The following is a 15,611-nucleotide window of genomic DNA, read 5'->3' on the forward strand; positions in this document are numbered from 1 at the left end:
TGAAATTGTGAAAGGAGATGAAAGGAACAATGGAGAAGATGGTTTTTGTGAGTGAAGGTGGAAGCAACAAACTGAATTCTCATCCTTTCTCTCTCTAAGTTTTGGCCATCACAAGGAAAATGAGGGGAGAGTGGTGTGATGGTTGAGTGTTCAAGGGAGCAAAAGATGTGGTTGGAGAGGTTTTTCCTTTTGCATGGCTGGCCACCTTCCATTGGTGGGAGGGGTTTGTGCCATGATGGCCTTTGGGGTTTCCACGAGTGTAATTTTACACTGAAACTCTTCACAGTGAAAATAAAGTTTAAACTAGTTTTAAGAATTAAATCTATACAATTAAAACTTATATAAAACTTGTCATTTAATAGATCACTCATGTAATTAAATTAATTCTAATTGATCAAATAATTTTTTCATTTTGAAAAGAATTTAAATTAACAAACAAAACATCACAGGCAAGTAATGGCAGGCAAACAATTCCAGACAACTAGTCACAGGAAACTAATTACAGAGAATATATATATATATATATATATATATATATATATATATATATATATATATATATATATATATGGAGTTGTAAATTTTGAAGGTGTTACAATCATATTCCAATTTCACGAAGTTGCCGCTAAAATAAATAGTCATGGTAAGTGTTAATGATACCTCAAAAATCAAATTCTGTTGCATGATGAAGAAACATAGACACTCCAATTGAGAATTAGAACTTATTGATCTCTTGAATATATATATATATATATATATATATATATATATATATATATATATATATATCAGAAAGGCTGGAATTAAGAAAAAGTCGTGATGCATCTATTAAACATGATATATTTAGATTTGGGGAAAATAAGGTATTAAGGAAAATTCAGTAAAAATCAGCCAACAGTTGAAGCCAAATACACTAGGATGGATCATTCATCACTTGTTGAACTAGTAGGTTCCTCCTCTTTGGCAGGTTCGGAATCTGTTTCAGATGCGTCAGTGGACTGAACAGAAGTGACTGGACCTGTTGCAGAATTTGAAGTTTTGGAAGTAGTTGAATCTGTGACTTTTGTCTCAACTGCAGATTTTGAAATGAATCCTTGGGCCTCCATAGCTTCACGTGCTGCGTTTTCCTTTGATTTTTTGGCTCTTTCCAACACTTCTTCCTGCATGAGCATTATATTTTCCAACATTTAAAAGACAGGAATCTACATCTACAGTAAAAATGCTACAAGCTAGAAAGTGGGATGCAAAAAGCATGGATCAACTTTAAATTATAAAATTTATGAATGCGCCTAAATTAAGGTTACACTTTGATAGGTACAAGAAGCGAAATTAAAATACTGAACTAAAATGGTATTCAAATGCTTTAGGAACCCAGAGGAAGTGCCCTCAGTACAAGGATTACCTATAAAGTAAAGTAGCAGAAAAGCAATCTAATGGAATTAAAAAGAGAAAAATAAGATAGTGACTCCTTTTTGCAGAGATAGGAATAAATCTGATAACACTGGAAAATCACGGATAAAGAAAATAGAAGAAAACAGAGCCAAACACCAAGAACAAAGAGTAAATCACTGAGAATCTTTATTGCTTATAGAAGAAGAACGCAGAACAGAGAATTACAACTGAAAAAGGTTCAACTGAATCCCAATTCAGTTGAACTTTTGTACCCAACTCTAACTAAATCCCAATTCAGTTAGTCCCAAATCCCAATTATAGTACTCTTTAACTAACAGAATTCAGTTAGTTATTCCTATTACTGTCAGGCTGGCGCCTAACATACACTTTGGTAACAAGAGGTTTAGACATTCTCTTAATCTTATCAATACTCTCCCCCAAAAGAACCACCTTGTCCTCAAGGAAAAACTGAGGAAAAACCTCTAAAATCTGAATAGCTGACTCCCAAGAGTTCTCACAAGCTGGTAATTGGTCCCATTGAACCAAAACTTTCAAATTTCCCAAAGCATCCTCTCTCCATTGAAGAATTTCAGCCGACTGAACCTGTAGTTCCATTTCTTCAGAAAGTAAAGGAGGCAATGGTTGAGGGTGCTGAAGAGGCTTGAGTGACTTTTTCAGCAAAGATACATGAAATACAGGGTGAATTTTAGCATGAGCAGGGAGCTCCAACTTGTATGCTGCAGGACCAATCCTCTCCAGAATCTTATAAGACCCGTAAAATTTAGGGGATAGCTTTGCTACTGGTCTTCTAGCCAAAGATCTCATCTTGTAAGGCTGAAGCTTCAAAAGTACCCAATCACCTACCTCAAAATCAAACTGTCTTCTGTGTTTATTAGCTTGTGCTTTCATCAAATTCTGGACCTTTAAAAGATTCTTCTTTAACTCTTGTAAGACCACATCTCTGGCTACCAGTAGCTGATTCACTGTGTCAATCTTGGAAGTAAAAGTGCACCCCTTAATCAAAGTAGGAGGATCTCTTCCATATAAATCCTTGAATGGTGTCATGCCAGCAAAAATATTGAAAGTAGTATTGAACCAAAATTCTGCCCAAGATAACCAATCAACCCACTGTTTTGGCTTTGGACCCAAAAAACATCTGAGATAAGTTTCCAAACTCCTATTAACCACTTTGGTTTGTCCATCGGTTTGAGGATGGTATGCAGTGCTATACTTCAATTGTGTTCCTACTAATTTGAACAATTGCTGCCAAAACTGACTGAGAAAAATCTAATCTCTATCTGAAACTATAGAAGCGGGAAAACCATGGAGTTTGACCACTTCTCTGACAAACATAGCAGTCCCATCCTTAGCAGAAAAAGGATGACTTAGAGCATAAAAATGAGCATATTTAGTTAACCTGTCGACTACCACAAAGATAGTGTCCTTTCCCCTGGATTTTGGCAAACCTGAAATGAAATCCATGGAGATATCTTGCCACACTTGAGTTGGTATTGGCAGTGGTTGTAAAAGACCTCCAGGAGCCAAGGTCGAATGCTTGTATCTCTGGCAAACATCACAAGCCTCCACATACTGTTTCACATAATTCCTCATGCCCTCCCAATAAAAAAAACTAGATATCCTTTTGAAAGTTCTGAAGAAACCTAAGTGGTCCCCAGCAACACTATCATGGCGTTCAGCCAGAATAAGAGGAATTCTATTTGAAGATTTTGACAACACTAATCTTCCTTTGTACAATAACCTCCCAACTTGAAACTGGAATCCAGGGTGAGAATTAGGATCCCCAGACAGATCCTGAATAACCTTCTGCCATTTTGGTTCTTGTTGCACCTCTTGAAACCAATCCTCAGAATCAGCTAACTGTATTACAGAAACAGCAGCATACATAGCCTTTCTGGAGAAAGCATCGGCGACTGGATTTTCCTTGCCTGGCTTGAATTGGATCTCAAAATCTAATCCAATGAGCTTCACAGCCCACTTAAACTACTCCTCAGAAAAGAGCCTCTGGTCTGTGAGGAATTTCAAACTCCTTTGATCAGTCTTGATAACAAAGTGTCTCCCCATAAGATAGTGTTTTCATTTCTGTACAGCTTGCACAACTGCCATCAACTCCCTTTCATAGACTGACTTCAATTGTGCTCGAGGGAAAAGTCCTTTGCTCCAAAAAGCCAAAGGCCTGCCCTCTTGCATAAGAACAGCCCCTACTCCTTTACTAGAAGCATCTGTCTCCAGAACAAAGGTTTTTGAAAAAACAGGAATTGCTAATAAAGGCAAACTGTAATACAGGATGATGGAGAAATTGAAGGGGATGTGAATCATCGCATTCAAGCAGGATGGATGAAATGGAGAAAAGCATCGGGGGTGTTATGTGATGCAAAGGTACCGATCAAGCTAAAGGGAAAGTTTTATCGGACTGCGGTAAGACCGGCGATTTTGTACGGAACAGAATGTTGGGCAGTCAAGAGCCAACATGAGAATAAAGTAAGTGTAGCGGAGATGAGGATGTTGCGGTGGATGTGTGGTAAGACTCGACAGGATAAAATTAGAAACGAAGCTATTAGAGAGAGGGTTGGAGTAGCGCCTATTGTAGAGAAGATGGTGGAAAATAGACTTAGGTGGTTTGGGCATGTAGAGAGAAGACCGGTAGACTCTGTAGTGAGGAGAGTAGACCAGATGGAGAGAAGGCAAACAATTCGAGGCAGAGGAAGACCCAAAAAAGAGAGGTTATCAAAAAGGATCTCGAACTTAATGATTTGGATAGAAGTATGGTACTTGATAGAACATTATGGCGGAAGTTGATCCATGTAGCCGACCCCACCTAGTGGGATAAGGCGTTGTTGTTGTTGTTGTTGTTGCTAATAAAGGCAAACTGACCATGGCAGATTTTAAAGTTTCAAAAGCTAGAGTAGCTTCTGGTGTCCATACAAAGCTATCCTTTTTCAGTAATTCAATCAAAGGCTTTGCTATTTTACCATAGCCTTGGACAAATCTTCTATAGTAGCCTGTCAGTCCTAAAACCCCCTTCAAACTCTTCAGAATCTTTAGGAACTGGCCAGGAACTCATTGCTGCCACCTTGGATTTATCTGCTGCCACCCCAGAATCAGAAATGATGTGGCCAAGATACTCTAAACTGGGCTTAGCAAAACTGCATTTCTTTCTGTTGGCAGTTAAAGAATGAGTCCTTAAAGCTTCTAACACTTGCCTCAAATGATCCACATGAACCAACTCATCCTTGCTATAGATTAGAATGTCATCAAAAAATACCAAAGCAAATTGCCTAAGGAATGGCCTCAATACGTCATTCATAAGGCCTTGAAAAGTTGATGGAGCATTGGTAAGACCAAAAGGCATGACCACAAACTCATAGTGCCCCTCATGCGTCCTAAAGGTTGTTTTCTCAATATCTGAATCTTTCATTCTGATTTGGTGATATCCAGCCTTGAAATCCAATTTCGTGAAGATAATAGCTCCAACAATTTCATCCAAAAGCTCCTCTATTATTGGAATTGGAAATTTATTAGGTATGGTTATCTTGTTTAAAGCTCGATAATCCACACAAAATCTCCATTCCCCATCTTTCTTTTTGACTTAGATAATAGGGCTAGAATAAGGACTTATGCTAGGCCTTATGACCCCTGATTCCATCATTTCCCTAACCATCCTTTCTATCTCATTTTTCTGATAATGAGGATACTTATAAGGCCTCAGATTGGGAATAGAAGCACCTTCTGTTAATTAGATGGCATGATCATGTCTTTTTATTGGAGATAACCCTTGAGGATCAGCAAAAACATCCTCAAATTCTGCTAACAAATCCAGAACAGCTGCAAGAATTTCCACTTTTTCAGTAGCAGCCTCAGTAGAAGATTCACAATGAATCATTAATCCTTCTCCTTCCTCCTTCAGAATCTGCATCAAAGCCCCTAAAGGAAGTGCAGTTCTTGTCAATGCAGGATTTCCAGAAATCTTAATCAATTTGCCTCCCTGTTTGACAGTAAGTTCCAACTTGCCAAAATCAGCCTTGATTTCCCCCAAACCAGCTAACCAATCCAACCCCAAAACAATATCCATCCCTTTCAAAGTAAACAAATAGAAATCCTATTCAATTTCTAGTTGCTGCAATTGGAACTATAATTTGGGACACTTTCCTTTGCACCTCACTTTATGGCCATCTCCCACCTCCACCAGGTAAGGAGTATCTTGAACTCTCAAGTTCAGTTTATCCACCAATTCTGCAGCTATAAAATTGTGGGAAGCCCCACAATCCAACAATATCACAATAGAATGGGCTTGTAATAAACCCTCCACTTTCCAGGATTTTGAAGTGGTAAATCCAGACATAGAGCATAATGATAATTGCAAGGATTTAAAAGTCTGCAAACTGTCTTCTTGTTCCTTTTCCTCTACCTCTTCTTCTTCTACTTCTAGAATTATCATTCTAAATTGCCTATTTTTGCATCTGTGTTCTCTAGTAAATGGCTCATCACATCTAAAACATAGTCCCTTTTCTCTTTTCTCCCTCATTTTTACCCCAGTAAAATGCTTAAATTCCCCACTCCTATTCCTCCCACTTTCTACAATTTGGCTTTGCTCTGTACCACTCCGTGTACTACTCACAGCAGAAACTTCATTCTTCTTATCATTTTCCAATTTAGACTCCAAAGTAACAGTTTTAGTGTAGGGACTACTTCTAGAATAACTAGAAGTTCTAGCATAGCCATAACTATTCTTCTTATTAAGCAACACATTCTTTTGTTCTATCAATAAAGCTTTTTGAATGATTTCTGATAAGGAATGTAAATCATACAATTTTACCTCTGCTTGCAACTCTTCCTTAAGGTCATTCAGAAAAATTTCTCTAACGAATTCTTGATCAATAGTCCTCAATGCTCCCCATACTTCTCAAAATCTTCCACAAAGCTTGAGAGATAACAATTGTTCAAACGGATTTTGAATCATGGAAGGTTGAAATCTCCTCACAACAGCAAGTTTGAACCTCTCCCAATTTGGATTTGGATTGCACCTCTCCCACCATTGATACCAACTCAAAGCTTTTCCCTCCAAAGCCATCCCTGTCGCTTGCATCTTTTCATCTTCATTGACATCTTTCAACAGAAAATATCTCTCCAATCGATGTGTCCAGCCAAACACATCTTCTCCAGCAAAAATCGGAATCTCCAGCTTGCGCCACTTCTCCCTTCGATTCGTATCCTCAAGATGACCATCACTGCTGTCGATTCCTTCAAGAATTGGACCTCCCTTGCGATCACGATCTCGATTTTGGCCAAATCACGCGACAATCTCTGTGATTTGTTCCTCGTGTTTCTTTGCCAGAGCTTCAGCAAGCTCCAATCGAATCCTCATCTCCTCACGCTCTTGCTCCCAATCTTCAGAGTTTCGCGCCATACTCTTGGTCTTCATATGCAGCGTCTGGAATCGCGGATCTCAGGACACCAGATCGGTGCTCTGATACCAGTGATAACACTGGCAAATCACGGATAAAGAAAATAGAAGAAAACAGAGCCAAACACCAAGAACAGAGAGTAAATCACTGAGAATCTTTATTGCTTACAAAAGAAGAACGCAAAACAGAGAATTACAACTGAAAAAGGTTCAACTGAATCCCAATTCAGTTGAACTTCTGTACCCAACTCTAACTGAATCCCAATTCAGTTAGTCCCAAATCCCAATATGCCAAAAAACTCCTTTAGCATCAATTAGAGCCCTTATTTATAGTACTCTTTAACTAACAGAATTCAGTTAGTTATTCCTATTACTGTCAGGCTAGCACCTAACATACACTTTGGTAACAAGAGATTTAGGCATTCTCTTAACCCTATCAAAATCCTATACTCCTTTGCATGATATCCATACCTCTTCCAATCCCCTCTAGCCCCTATTTTCCCACTTTCTCCTCTATTGCATGATTTGCGTGATTCCCTGATGATTCACACACCCTCCTGCTCCACTTCTTTGCCACCAAGGGAATTTCTGTTATTCTTCCCTACCCTTCCTCTCTCTCCATCGTCAGCTGCCACATGTACCTCCCTATTCTCATTTCAATCTTTGCTATTGTGGCCTATTACCCTACTCAATACACGTTCCTCTCCATCTTTCTCCTTTCATACCTCTTTAATTATGGGCTTATCGTATTTTAAGACAAATTAATCATTCAAATGGGTTAATATAAATATTCAGTTTTATTCATTCCTAATTTACAGACAGGCAACTGCAGATATTGAAGAAATATACGCTGCAGTTGCCATGCTGCAGTTGCCTGTCTGTAAATATATATAGCTAATATGTTTGGAACATTCGGCATTGGTTCCACACAAAAATCCACTCTACTCCATATCTATAATTTCCTTTTAGCTAATATGATTAAGTCACCTAAACTCTAGAATTTCTGTTAAATAATTCCAACCTTCATTTTTCATTGTTTTAAAACATGCATTGTAAACAATTGTTAATTTTCACAATAATAGACAATTAGATGCCAAACATGGAAATATATTGATAGATACATATCCAGAATGGTGGAAAACAGCCAATCTTAATTACAAAAAGAATGCCTTCTGTTATGACCAAGTCTGAGTCATCAGAGTGAAGATGCAGAGGAGATTGAGGCCCAATCTGTAGTGGACCAGAGGCCCAAAAGGAATGTGACGGCACCAAAGAAATGGAATGACTATGTGCTTTACAAGAAGTGATCCTTTATTATTAGTAGTGTAAATAATGTAATGACTCAGCTTATTCTAGAAGGGGATCGTTACAATTCTGGTAGGAAGGATCTAGATATTATTCTGTTTGAGAAGCATGTGCTCATGGCTATAGATTCCTGTAATTCCATTGGTTGATTAATTAGAATTAAGTTCATTCTTATCCTATTATTCTTTCTTCTTTAGGAGGCCCTTCTGTCCTTGAATTTAGAACTATCTCACATCATTGGTGCTTTTGTAGAGTACCCACTACCTTTGCCATGGCAGACAACACCAAATCTAAAACCAACACCACTCACAATGCACAATTCAATGAGCTTCTGCAACGTATGGCAAGTTTAAAATCCACCTTCATTGACAAGATGGAGGACGTTCCCAATCGTGTGACAGCATTAGAGAACCGATCTCCCATCCATTCTGCCACTTCGAACTTCAGCTCCCCCAATTCCTATCATCAGAGGCACTTTCTGAAATTAGATATTCCCAGATTTGTAGGAGATGACCCCCATGGGTGGATTTTTAAAATTACCCAGTTCTTTTACTATATGAAACCCTAGACGAAGAGAGAACAACAGTTGCTTCATTCTATTTGGATGGTGTTGCTTTAGCTTAGTGTCAATGGGTTGAATCCTTCCTTCTTGCTGAGCTGTTTCATATCAAGACTTAAGTCGGAGCTCAAGAGAGAGGTTCTAGCCCAACAGCCCAGATCATTATCACAGACGGCTGGTCTTGCTAGACTCCCATGAGGATAAGTTTCAAGACATGCTTCATTTGTCACCAAAGAAGGAGCTTCTTTTCTTTGAGGAAGAGTCAGTCAGCCAATCATCATCCTTGGAATGACCAAACAGAAAATCATCAGAGGTAGACATTTCTATCAAATGCACTGGAGATGCAGAGCTAGTTGTTGAAGAGTCCCCCGTCAAAGACCACTCAATCTCTCAAGTTGGAAATCTCTCATAGGCTCAAATTGGATCTTTGTTTCGAACTCCAACTGTGTGCCTCATATGACACTCACCCAACACAAGTCATGGTCAAACTGCGCTGATCCCAGTCAAGAGCACATTTGGCCCAACACATAATGCAAACCAGGAAAAATCAATGAGTGGCTGCAATGTGATTCAGTTGAATGTGAAGGCCAATGATAGTCTTTTGTCAAAATATGCAAATTGGGATGAAGATAGGGGTACTGTGCAAGGAGATTTTGGGGAAACAGTTACATGAAATCTATATGTTATCAATTGGTTGTTTCCAACCTTGAGAACAAGGTTGCAAGGTTATCAAACTCGAAAGTTTACGCAGACTCGTGAGAGTTCATGAACTCGACTCGTAGACTCAACTCGCAGACTCGTAAGAGTTTATTTCATATAAAAATAATATCAAAATATCTATAAATAACATACTAATTAAACATTTCAACAATATAATAAAGCAAAGCAGTATCACAAAGTTCAGAATATTTAAATAACCAAGTCTAGTAATAATACATCACTAGTAGACAATAACTTGTAGAAATTATAGTAGTGCTAGATCATTCTCATCGAGGGTTTGATGTTATTAAGTTTGGTATTATTAAAGTTAAGAATTTTCTATTTGAGAATAGCACGCTAAATGAATATATGTTGAATGTTAAACACATAGAAAACAATAAAAAATGACTTACATAGAGTTTATAGAGTTTACTCAGAGTATACTAAAAAAAGAGTTTACTCAAGAGTCAACTTGCAGAGTACAAGTGGACTTGTAAACTCGTAAGAGTTGGCGAGTTAACTCGAGATTTTGATAACCCTGCTTGTAACTTTAGACCATGAACAAAAAATCTACCATGTATATCCAATTTGTTTACAACGTGCTCTAGCTCGAATGGTGTCAATTTTTGGCCATTTGAGATCCCTGCCATGAAAAATGGTATACTCTCTTACAACTTCCATAGTCTAATTTTTTTAACTTGCTAACTCGTTGACTCGGTGGTAAACTCGAGAGTCTACAGAGTTTACTGAGAGTTTATAGAGTTGACTCAGAATCTACTAGAAAAAGAGTTTAATCAAGAGTCAACTCATAGAGTACAAGTGGACTCGTAAACTCGTAAGAGTTAGCGAGTTAACTCGAGATTTTGATAACCCTGCAAGGTTGTCTTTTAGGAGGGGTGGTATTGATAGATATAAGGGGAAGGGAGAGTTAGTAAAGATAGTTAGTTTGTTAATGAGCTAGTTAGTTAGGTTTATTAGATATAAATAGGGGAAGAAGGATAGGAGAAGGGGAGATCTGTTCATTTTGTAGATTGAGCCTTAGCTCTTTGTGAAAGGATAATTTTTTTGCGAAGGGAAAACCCTTGGAGGAGAGTTATCTCTCCTACTTTTTGTTCTTCTCGTCCTATTCAATAAAACTCTTTCTTTTCTTTGTCATTTTAATTCTTGGTTCCTAACAATTCTTATCATATTATTCTTTTTTCTTTAGGAGGCCCTTCTGTCCTTGAATTCAGAAACTATCTCACATCACCTTCTGACCTCTTTCACAGTGATAAAAATCACAGATCACAGATCACAGATTTACAATATAAATGAATCCTTCTCTATGCCTCATGTAATCAAGAGACTTGTGGTTTGTTTGATTTTCTTCTCTTTTTTTCCTTTTTTTTGTTATAAAAACTGTTGTCTAAAACAATTCCACAATACTCGACAATCAATTTCCATCCAAAATCTATTAAAATTTGAAAATTGTTTACAAAAGTGTTTTACAATCTGAAAAACAGAAACAACTGGGAGATGCTTTCTCATCATCTCTTTTTTTCTTCAACTTCTCTGCTCAGGAGACATGTTTAAGAAAATAAAAATGTGCTTAGGGAACAAACACTTCACTTGAAATATTTGAAGTATGAAAATATGCACAAAAAAAGGAGCCTTGGCAACCACTTTGTTGAGAGATGTGTGTGTGTGTGTATATATATATATATATATTAAAAATTAACAGATAGTACAAAATAGGTTCATGATGAAGGCTACAGCCTAGCCTATGATGACAGATTACAGAACTAGCTTCTACAACAAGCAACAGAGAAATATAAAACACTAATAAAACACAATCAAACAACAACTTCCAAATGTGGTCAGGAGACAAATGAAATTTCTCAAACAAAAAAATATTTTTGAAACTAGTAAACATACAAGACCTTGGAATCTCCCTCCTAATTTCCAATCTAGAACCAAAGACTCCTCTCTATCCTTCTAATTATTTATGCCTTGGCATCTCCCTTTTCAAACTAACAATGTAATTATTACAACTAAAACTGATTGAACTGTATAACCGGAGTTTATTATCTTAAACATTGTTTAACAATTGGAGACAGGAGGACAGCCTTTCTTTTTTTTATGTTATTGAGTTATTTTGTCTTCTATCGGTATCACTTTTCAGAAAATATAGCACTGTTGCACATTCTATTAGTATAGAAAGGAAACAACATTCTAGTTATTCTAAATCACAATATGTTTATCAGCATCTCAATTGGTTGCCACTTTCATTTTCCAACTCATTTTTTCAACTCTTGTAAGTACTCTATCATTAAACTTAGAGGTCATCGGTGTGACTCTAACTTTATAGCTCAACAACTTTCTGTACATAATTATCCCAGTAATTTAAATTGGACAGTCCAACTCACTTAGTACAAAACTGATTGTAGACTAAATTAAATATATATAGGAATTTGCTAACGTACCCACCCTTGTTTTTTAGTATGAGAGCATTAGCAAACTATAGCTAGAGATTATCTTAAAATGGTGAGGATGAGTTACTTGGCGTAAGTTAATCCCTCCTCATATATATATATATATATATATATATATATATATATATATATATATATATATATATATATTGGTAAGTGGTAACAGCTGGAATTTGAAATATTTTTATTTGGACAATTGGCAATCCCCATTACCAGTAATATCATTTTCAAATTAGAAATACAATATTGAACATTTGCCTATACTGGCAAATTAAGCTCCTATAAAAGCGCTGAACTATATTCTACAAGTTGAGTCACAATCTAACATCAATAGTCAGAGTATCCAAAATGTAGCACCAGATCATGTACCACATAAAATCTTTAAGCAGATTATAGCTGTTCAATTTATAGACTTAGATAAAAAATAATAATAATAAAATAGGCAACAATATTGTTTATGTAGTCATGAAGTAAAACACAAGACAACATATTATTTATCCAGCACAAGATAATGCCAGTTTAAACTACTCCACACCTGAAAGTCCTGGACTTGCTTTTGCTGTTCAGCTTGCAATCTTCCAACGGTGCTCAAAATCTCACCAACAGTGGATTCAATGCGCTCATTTAGAGCTTCAGCTACAGCTTTTCCCAAGAAAAATGCATCCAGGATACTTCTGTTGCTGCTATCACTATCACCTGCTAGATTCAGTTATTTATTTACTAGAAAAAGAAAATATAATAAATCACCTTAAAAATAGAGAACTTTAAGTGGACTATTTTATAACCTGAAAACTACTTGTTTACCAGTAAATAAACATAAACCACAAATTTGAAAAAGTAAATCCTTAAGAATGGATTATCATTGACCCAATTTACTAAGTGAAGCATTACCATTAGAAAAGGAGAAATGCCAGCAACACACCACTCACACACTCTCCTCAATTGGCTGAAATTTACTAGAAATCACAAATTTTGGTAGATTTCACTCCTCAATTATTCTCTCTCTTAATTTTGTAGTTTTTAGTGACTTTCAATCAATATGAGTGAGTAATAGAAAGAGTGTGTTAGAGAGTGTGCTGCTAACACTTCTTTTAGAAAAGGGTCTGTCTGTTTCCTGTTCTTCAACATTGTTTTCTATTTTCTAAAAATAAAAAAACAAAAGAACACATTCAATAAAAAAGTAGCTTTTGAAAGCTGTTATCAAAAGTAATACTTTTTTTTTTCAGTTTTTACAATAATAATTGTTAGATATGATATAATAGAGATTAGGAGATGTGATAAGATATGATTCAGTTATAATATGGTGGAGATTAAGATATAATTTTGTTTATGATATGGTAGAGATTAAGGAGAGAAATAATGAAAAAAAAAAAAAACATCTTTGGTTTTAAACTTCCAGTTTTCTGATACTCATGTTTATCCTTACACTTCATCTTCTTCCCCCTCTCCTGCAATCTAAAAATTAGTTTTTGAAAACGGTTTCACGAAATAAATAAAAACACAAACAAACACACCCTAAGTAATGAACGTTGTTATAATTCCCTAGTCCCCATGAATCTAATCCTCAATTAAAAAGCCTTCAGCATTTGTGAGATAAAATAAAATATAAAAAAATCATGTAACAATAGATGCTACTAGAAACAGCAGTAAGGATAAATTGTTTTCAGACAACAGCAACCCATGAACCCCAGAAATTGATGTTAGGACACATCATCAACATTACTAGCAGCACAATAGAGAGAGAGAGAGAGAGAGAGAGAGAGAGGACAACAATACTGTACCAGAGCCAGGGCCACCTGGCCAGATGCTACAGTTGCAGCGAAGTCCAGTGTTTTGAGAACCCCTTTTGCGGGGAAGTTCAATGTGCGAAGAAGAAGAAGAAGGAACAGCGAAACTGGAAAATAAGGGACCAAAAGAAACATAGGTTTTGGACAACGTAGGAAACGCTGAAGAAGGTGAAAGAACAGTGTTCATTTTCTCCGAACACTCTCTTGCTCTGCCTCTGTTGTCCCGTTAACCCCACTACGAGTTGGACTTGTCCAGAAGATCTGAACTGAACTTGGAAAAGAAATCTCAAGAAAGGGAAAAACAAAGAAAAAACTATTAAATATGAATTTAATCCATCTAAGTTTTCAGGTTCTTTAATTTTTTTCTCCTTGTAAGTTTTTATGTTCAATTTTAGTTGTGGCTTGTAAATTTAATCTTTTTTCAATTTTAGGCTACATAAGATTACATTTTTTTTATTTAGTTCATGCAAGTTCGCATTTTAAGAAATTTAAATTGGAAAGATGAAAATTTACACAACGAAAAAAAAAATACATGAATCAAAATTTTAAAAAAAAACATGAATTTATAATGATTAAAAATGAAAAATAAACTTTCAAGACAAAAAAAGACAAAAATTTAAAATGTGCACACTTACAAAAACTAAAATTATATTTAAGTCTAAAAAAATTCTTACAAATTTTCTTGTTTTAAAAGGACCTAAAACAATTTTACATGGTCATTTAGTTATTTAAAAACTATTTTAATCATAAAGTTGTATGAATCTTATTCTCTTTTTTAATTAATTTAAATCATTTTATATTCATTGAATAGAAAGAAAAAACACTTTTTAAATTGATAATTTATTAATTTATTAATTTATCAATTAAATGATACATTTTTAAATTTAAATAAAATATTTCACAATATCAACATTATTAATTTCATAATACAAGTCAAGGCTTCTCTACATGCTTCCATCATCTATTGAGTTTCATTCCCCCGGAACGCTACTTCATTGACTACATGTAGCATAACTAATCTTGTTTTGAGGACATGTCATGGCTTGAAGAATTCTCCAACTCTCTAATCTAGTGATGAACAAAATCTAGATTAAGGCCTCAACTGGGAGGATTATTTGGAAATACAACAAATCACACTAGAATAGGATTGAATAATGTATTATATTAAATATAAATTTTTTTTTAATGGAAGATGTTTGATGAATATAACACTTTATAAGGACTCTCATCTATTGACTAAAACAAGATTTCTAAAACAAAATTGGACTGCCATCCAGTGATATATATATATATATATATATATATATATATATATTTTTTTTTTCATAAGGAATTTGGTGTTTAAGAATGTGTCAATAATAGACTTTAAAAATATTTTGACAAGAGAAAGAACAACAATAAAAATACTTAATTTTATATTGATATACTTAATATGAGCGACATCATGTTCTCTCTTACCAATCATTAAAGAGTTTTATTAATCAAACTTGGTTACAAGAAATATTATTTTCGGTTATTTCTGTCTTAGGAGTATTCTCAATGATATTTGAAGTCTTGTTTTGGATACTTGTATGATTAAGCTTTGAAAATGCTTTTTAATTGTTTTCGGTCTGCTTTGGTCACTGGATCTTTCATGCATTACAAAAGATATTTAAAGTCATTACATCTTTAGACATTTAAAATCCAATGAAGAAAAAAATTTAAGCACATGTTCACAACGACCCTAGTACACAATGTGACTATCAGAGAGTAGAATAATGTCATAAAAAAGATTGTAAGTGTCTAGTGCTGGCTGTAGGAATGAGATGGTTGCGGTTCCTTTAAGAATGTGAACACATTGCTTGAGTGAATTAACACTTTCTAAAGTAGTTGAGCTATCCAAACCAGTAGATATTTTGTGCCAAGGGCAGTGCTCATGGATCTGGAGCCAAGGACCATGAATAGCATGGATATGAGTGAAACAAGGAATGTTTCTC

The 15,611-nt window shown here is 35.5% G+C and overlaps 1 protein-coding gene across 1 annotated transcript; it reads right to left on the reverse strand.

The window, feature by feature from the left end:
- Positions 1 to 803: 803 nt before the first annotated feature.
- LOC114406304 (uncharacterized protein At4g13200, chloroplastic) lies at positions 804 to 13,938 on the reverse strand. The gene is made up of 3 exons (XM_028368973.1): positions 13,630 to 13,938; positions 12,384 to 12,544; positions 804 to 1,160 (listed from the first exon to the last, which is right to left on the reverse strand). The coding sequence occupies exons 1-3, from the start codon at positions 13,820 to 13,822 to the stop codon at positions 924 to 926; spliced, it is 591 nt and encodes a 196-aa protein (XP_028224774.1). The 5' UTR covers positions 13,823 to 13,938; the 3' UTR covers positions 804 to 923.
- Between the last annotated feature and the right edge of the window lie 1,673 nt (positions 13,939 to 15,611).

Source organism: Glycine soja, chromosome 3 (assembly GCF_004193775.1).
Source record: "Glycine soja cultivar W05 chromosome 3, ASM419377v2, whole genome shotgun sequence".
NCBI classification, from domain to species: domain Eukaryota; kingdom Viridiplantae; phylum Streptophyta; class Magnoliopsida; order Fabales; family Fabaceae; genus Glycine; species Glycine soja.

Excerpts from the sequence above, each read along its gene's own strand:
- LOC114406304 (XM_028368973.1), bottom strand. The coding sequence starts at position 13,822 with ATGAACACTGTTCTTTCACCTTCTTCAGCGTTTCCTACGTTGTCCAAA. Across the intron at positions 12,545-13,629 it reads GCCAGGTGGCCCTGGCTCTG|GTGATAGTGATAGCAGCAAC; the intron begins GTACAGTATTGT and ends TGAATCTAGCAG. Across the intron at positions 1,161-12,383 it reads AGCAAGTCCAGGACTTTCAG|GAAGAAGTGTTGGAAAGAGC; the intron begins GTGTGGAGTAGT and ends ATGCTCATGCAG.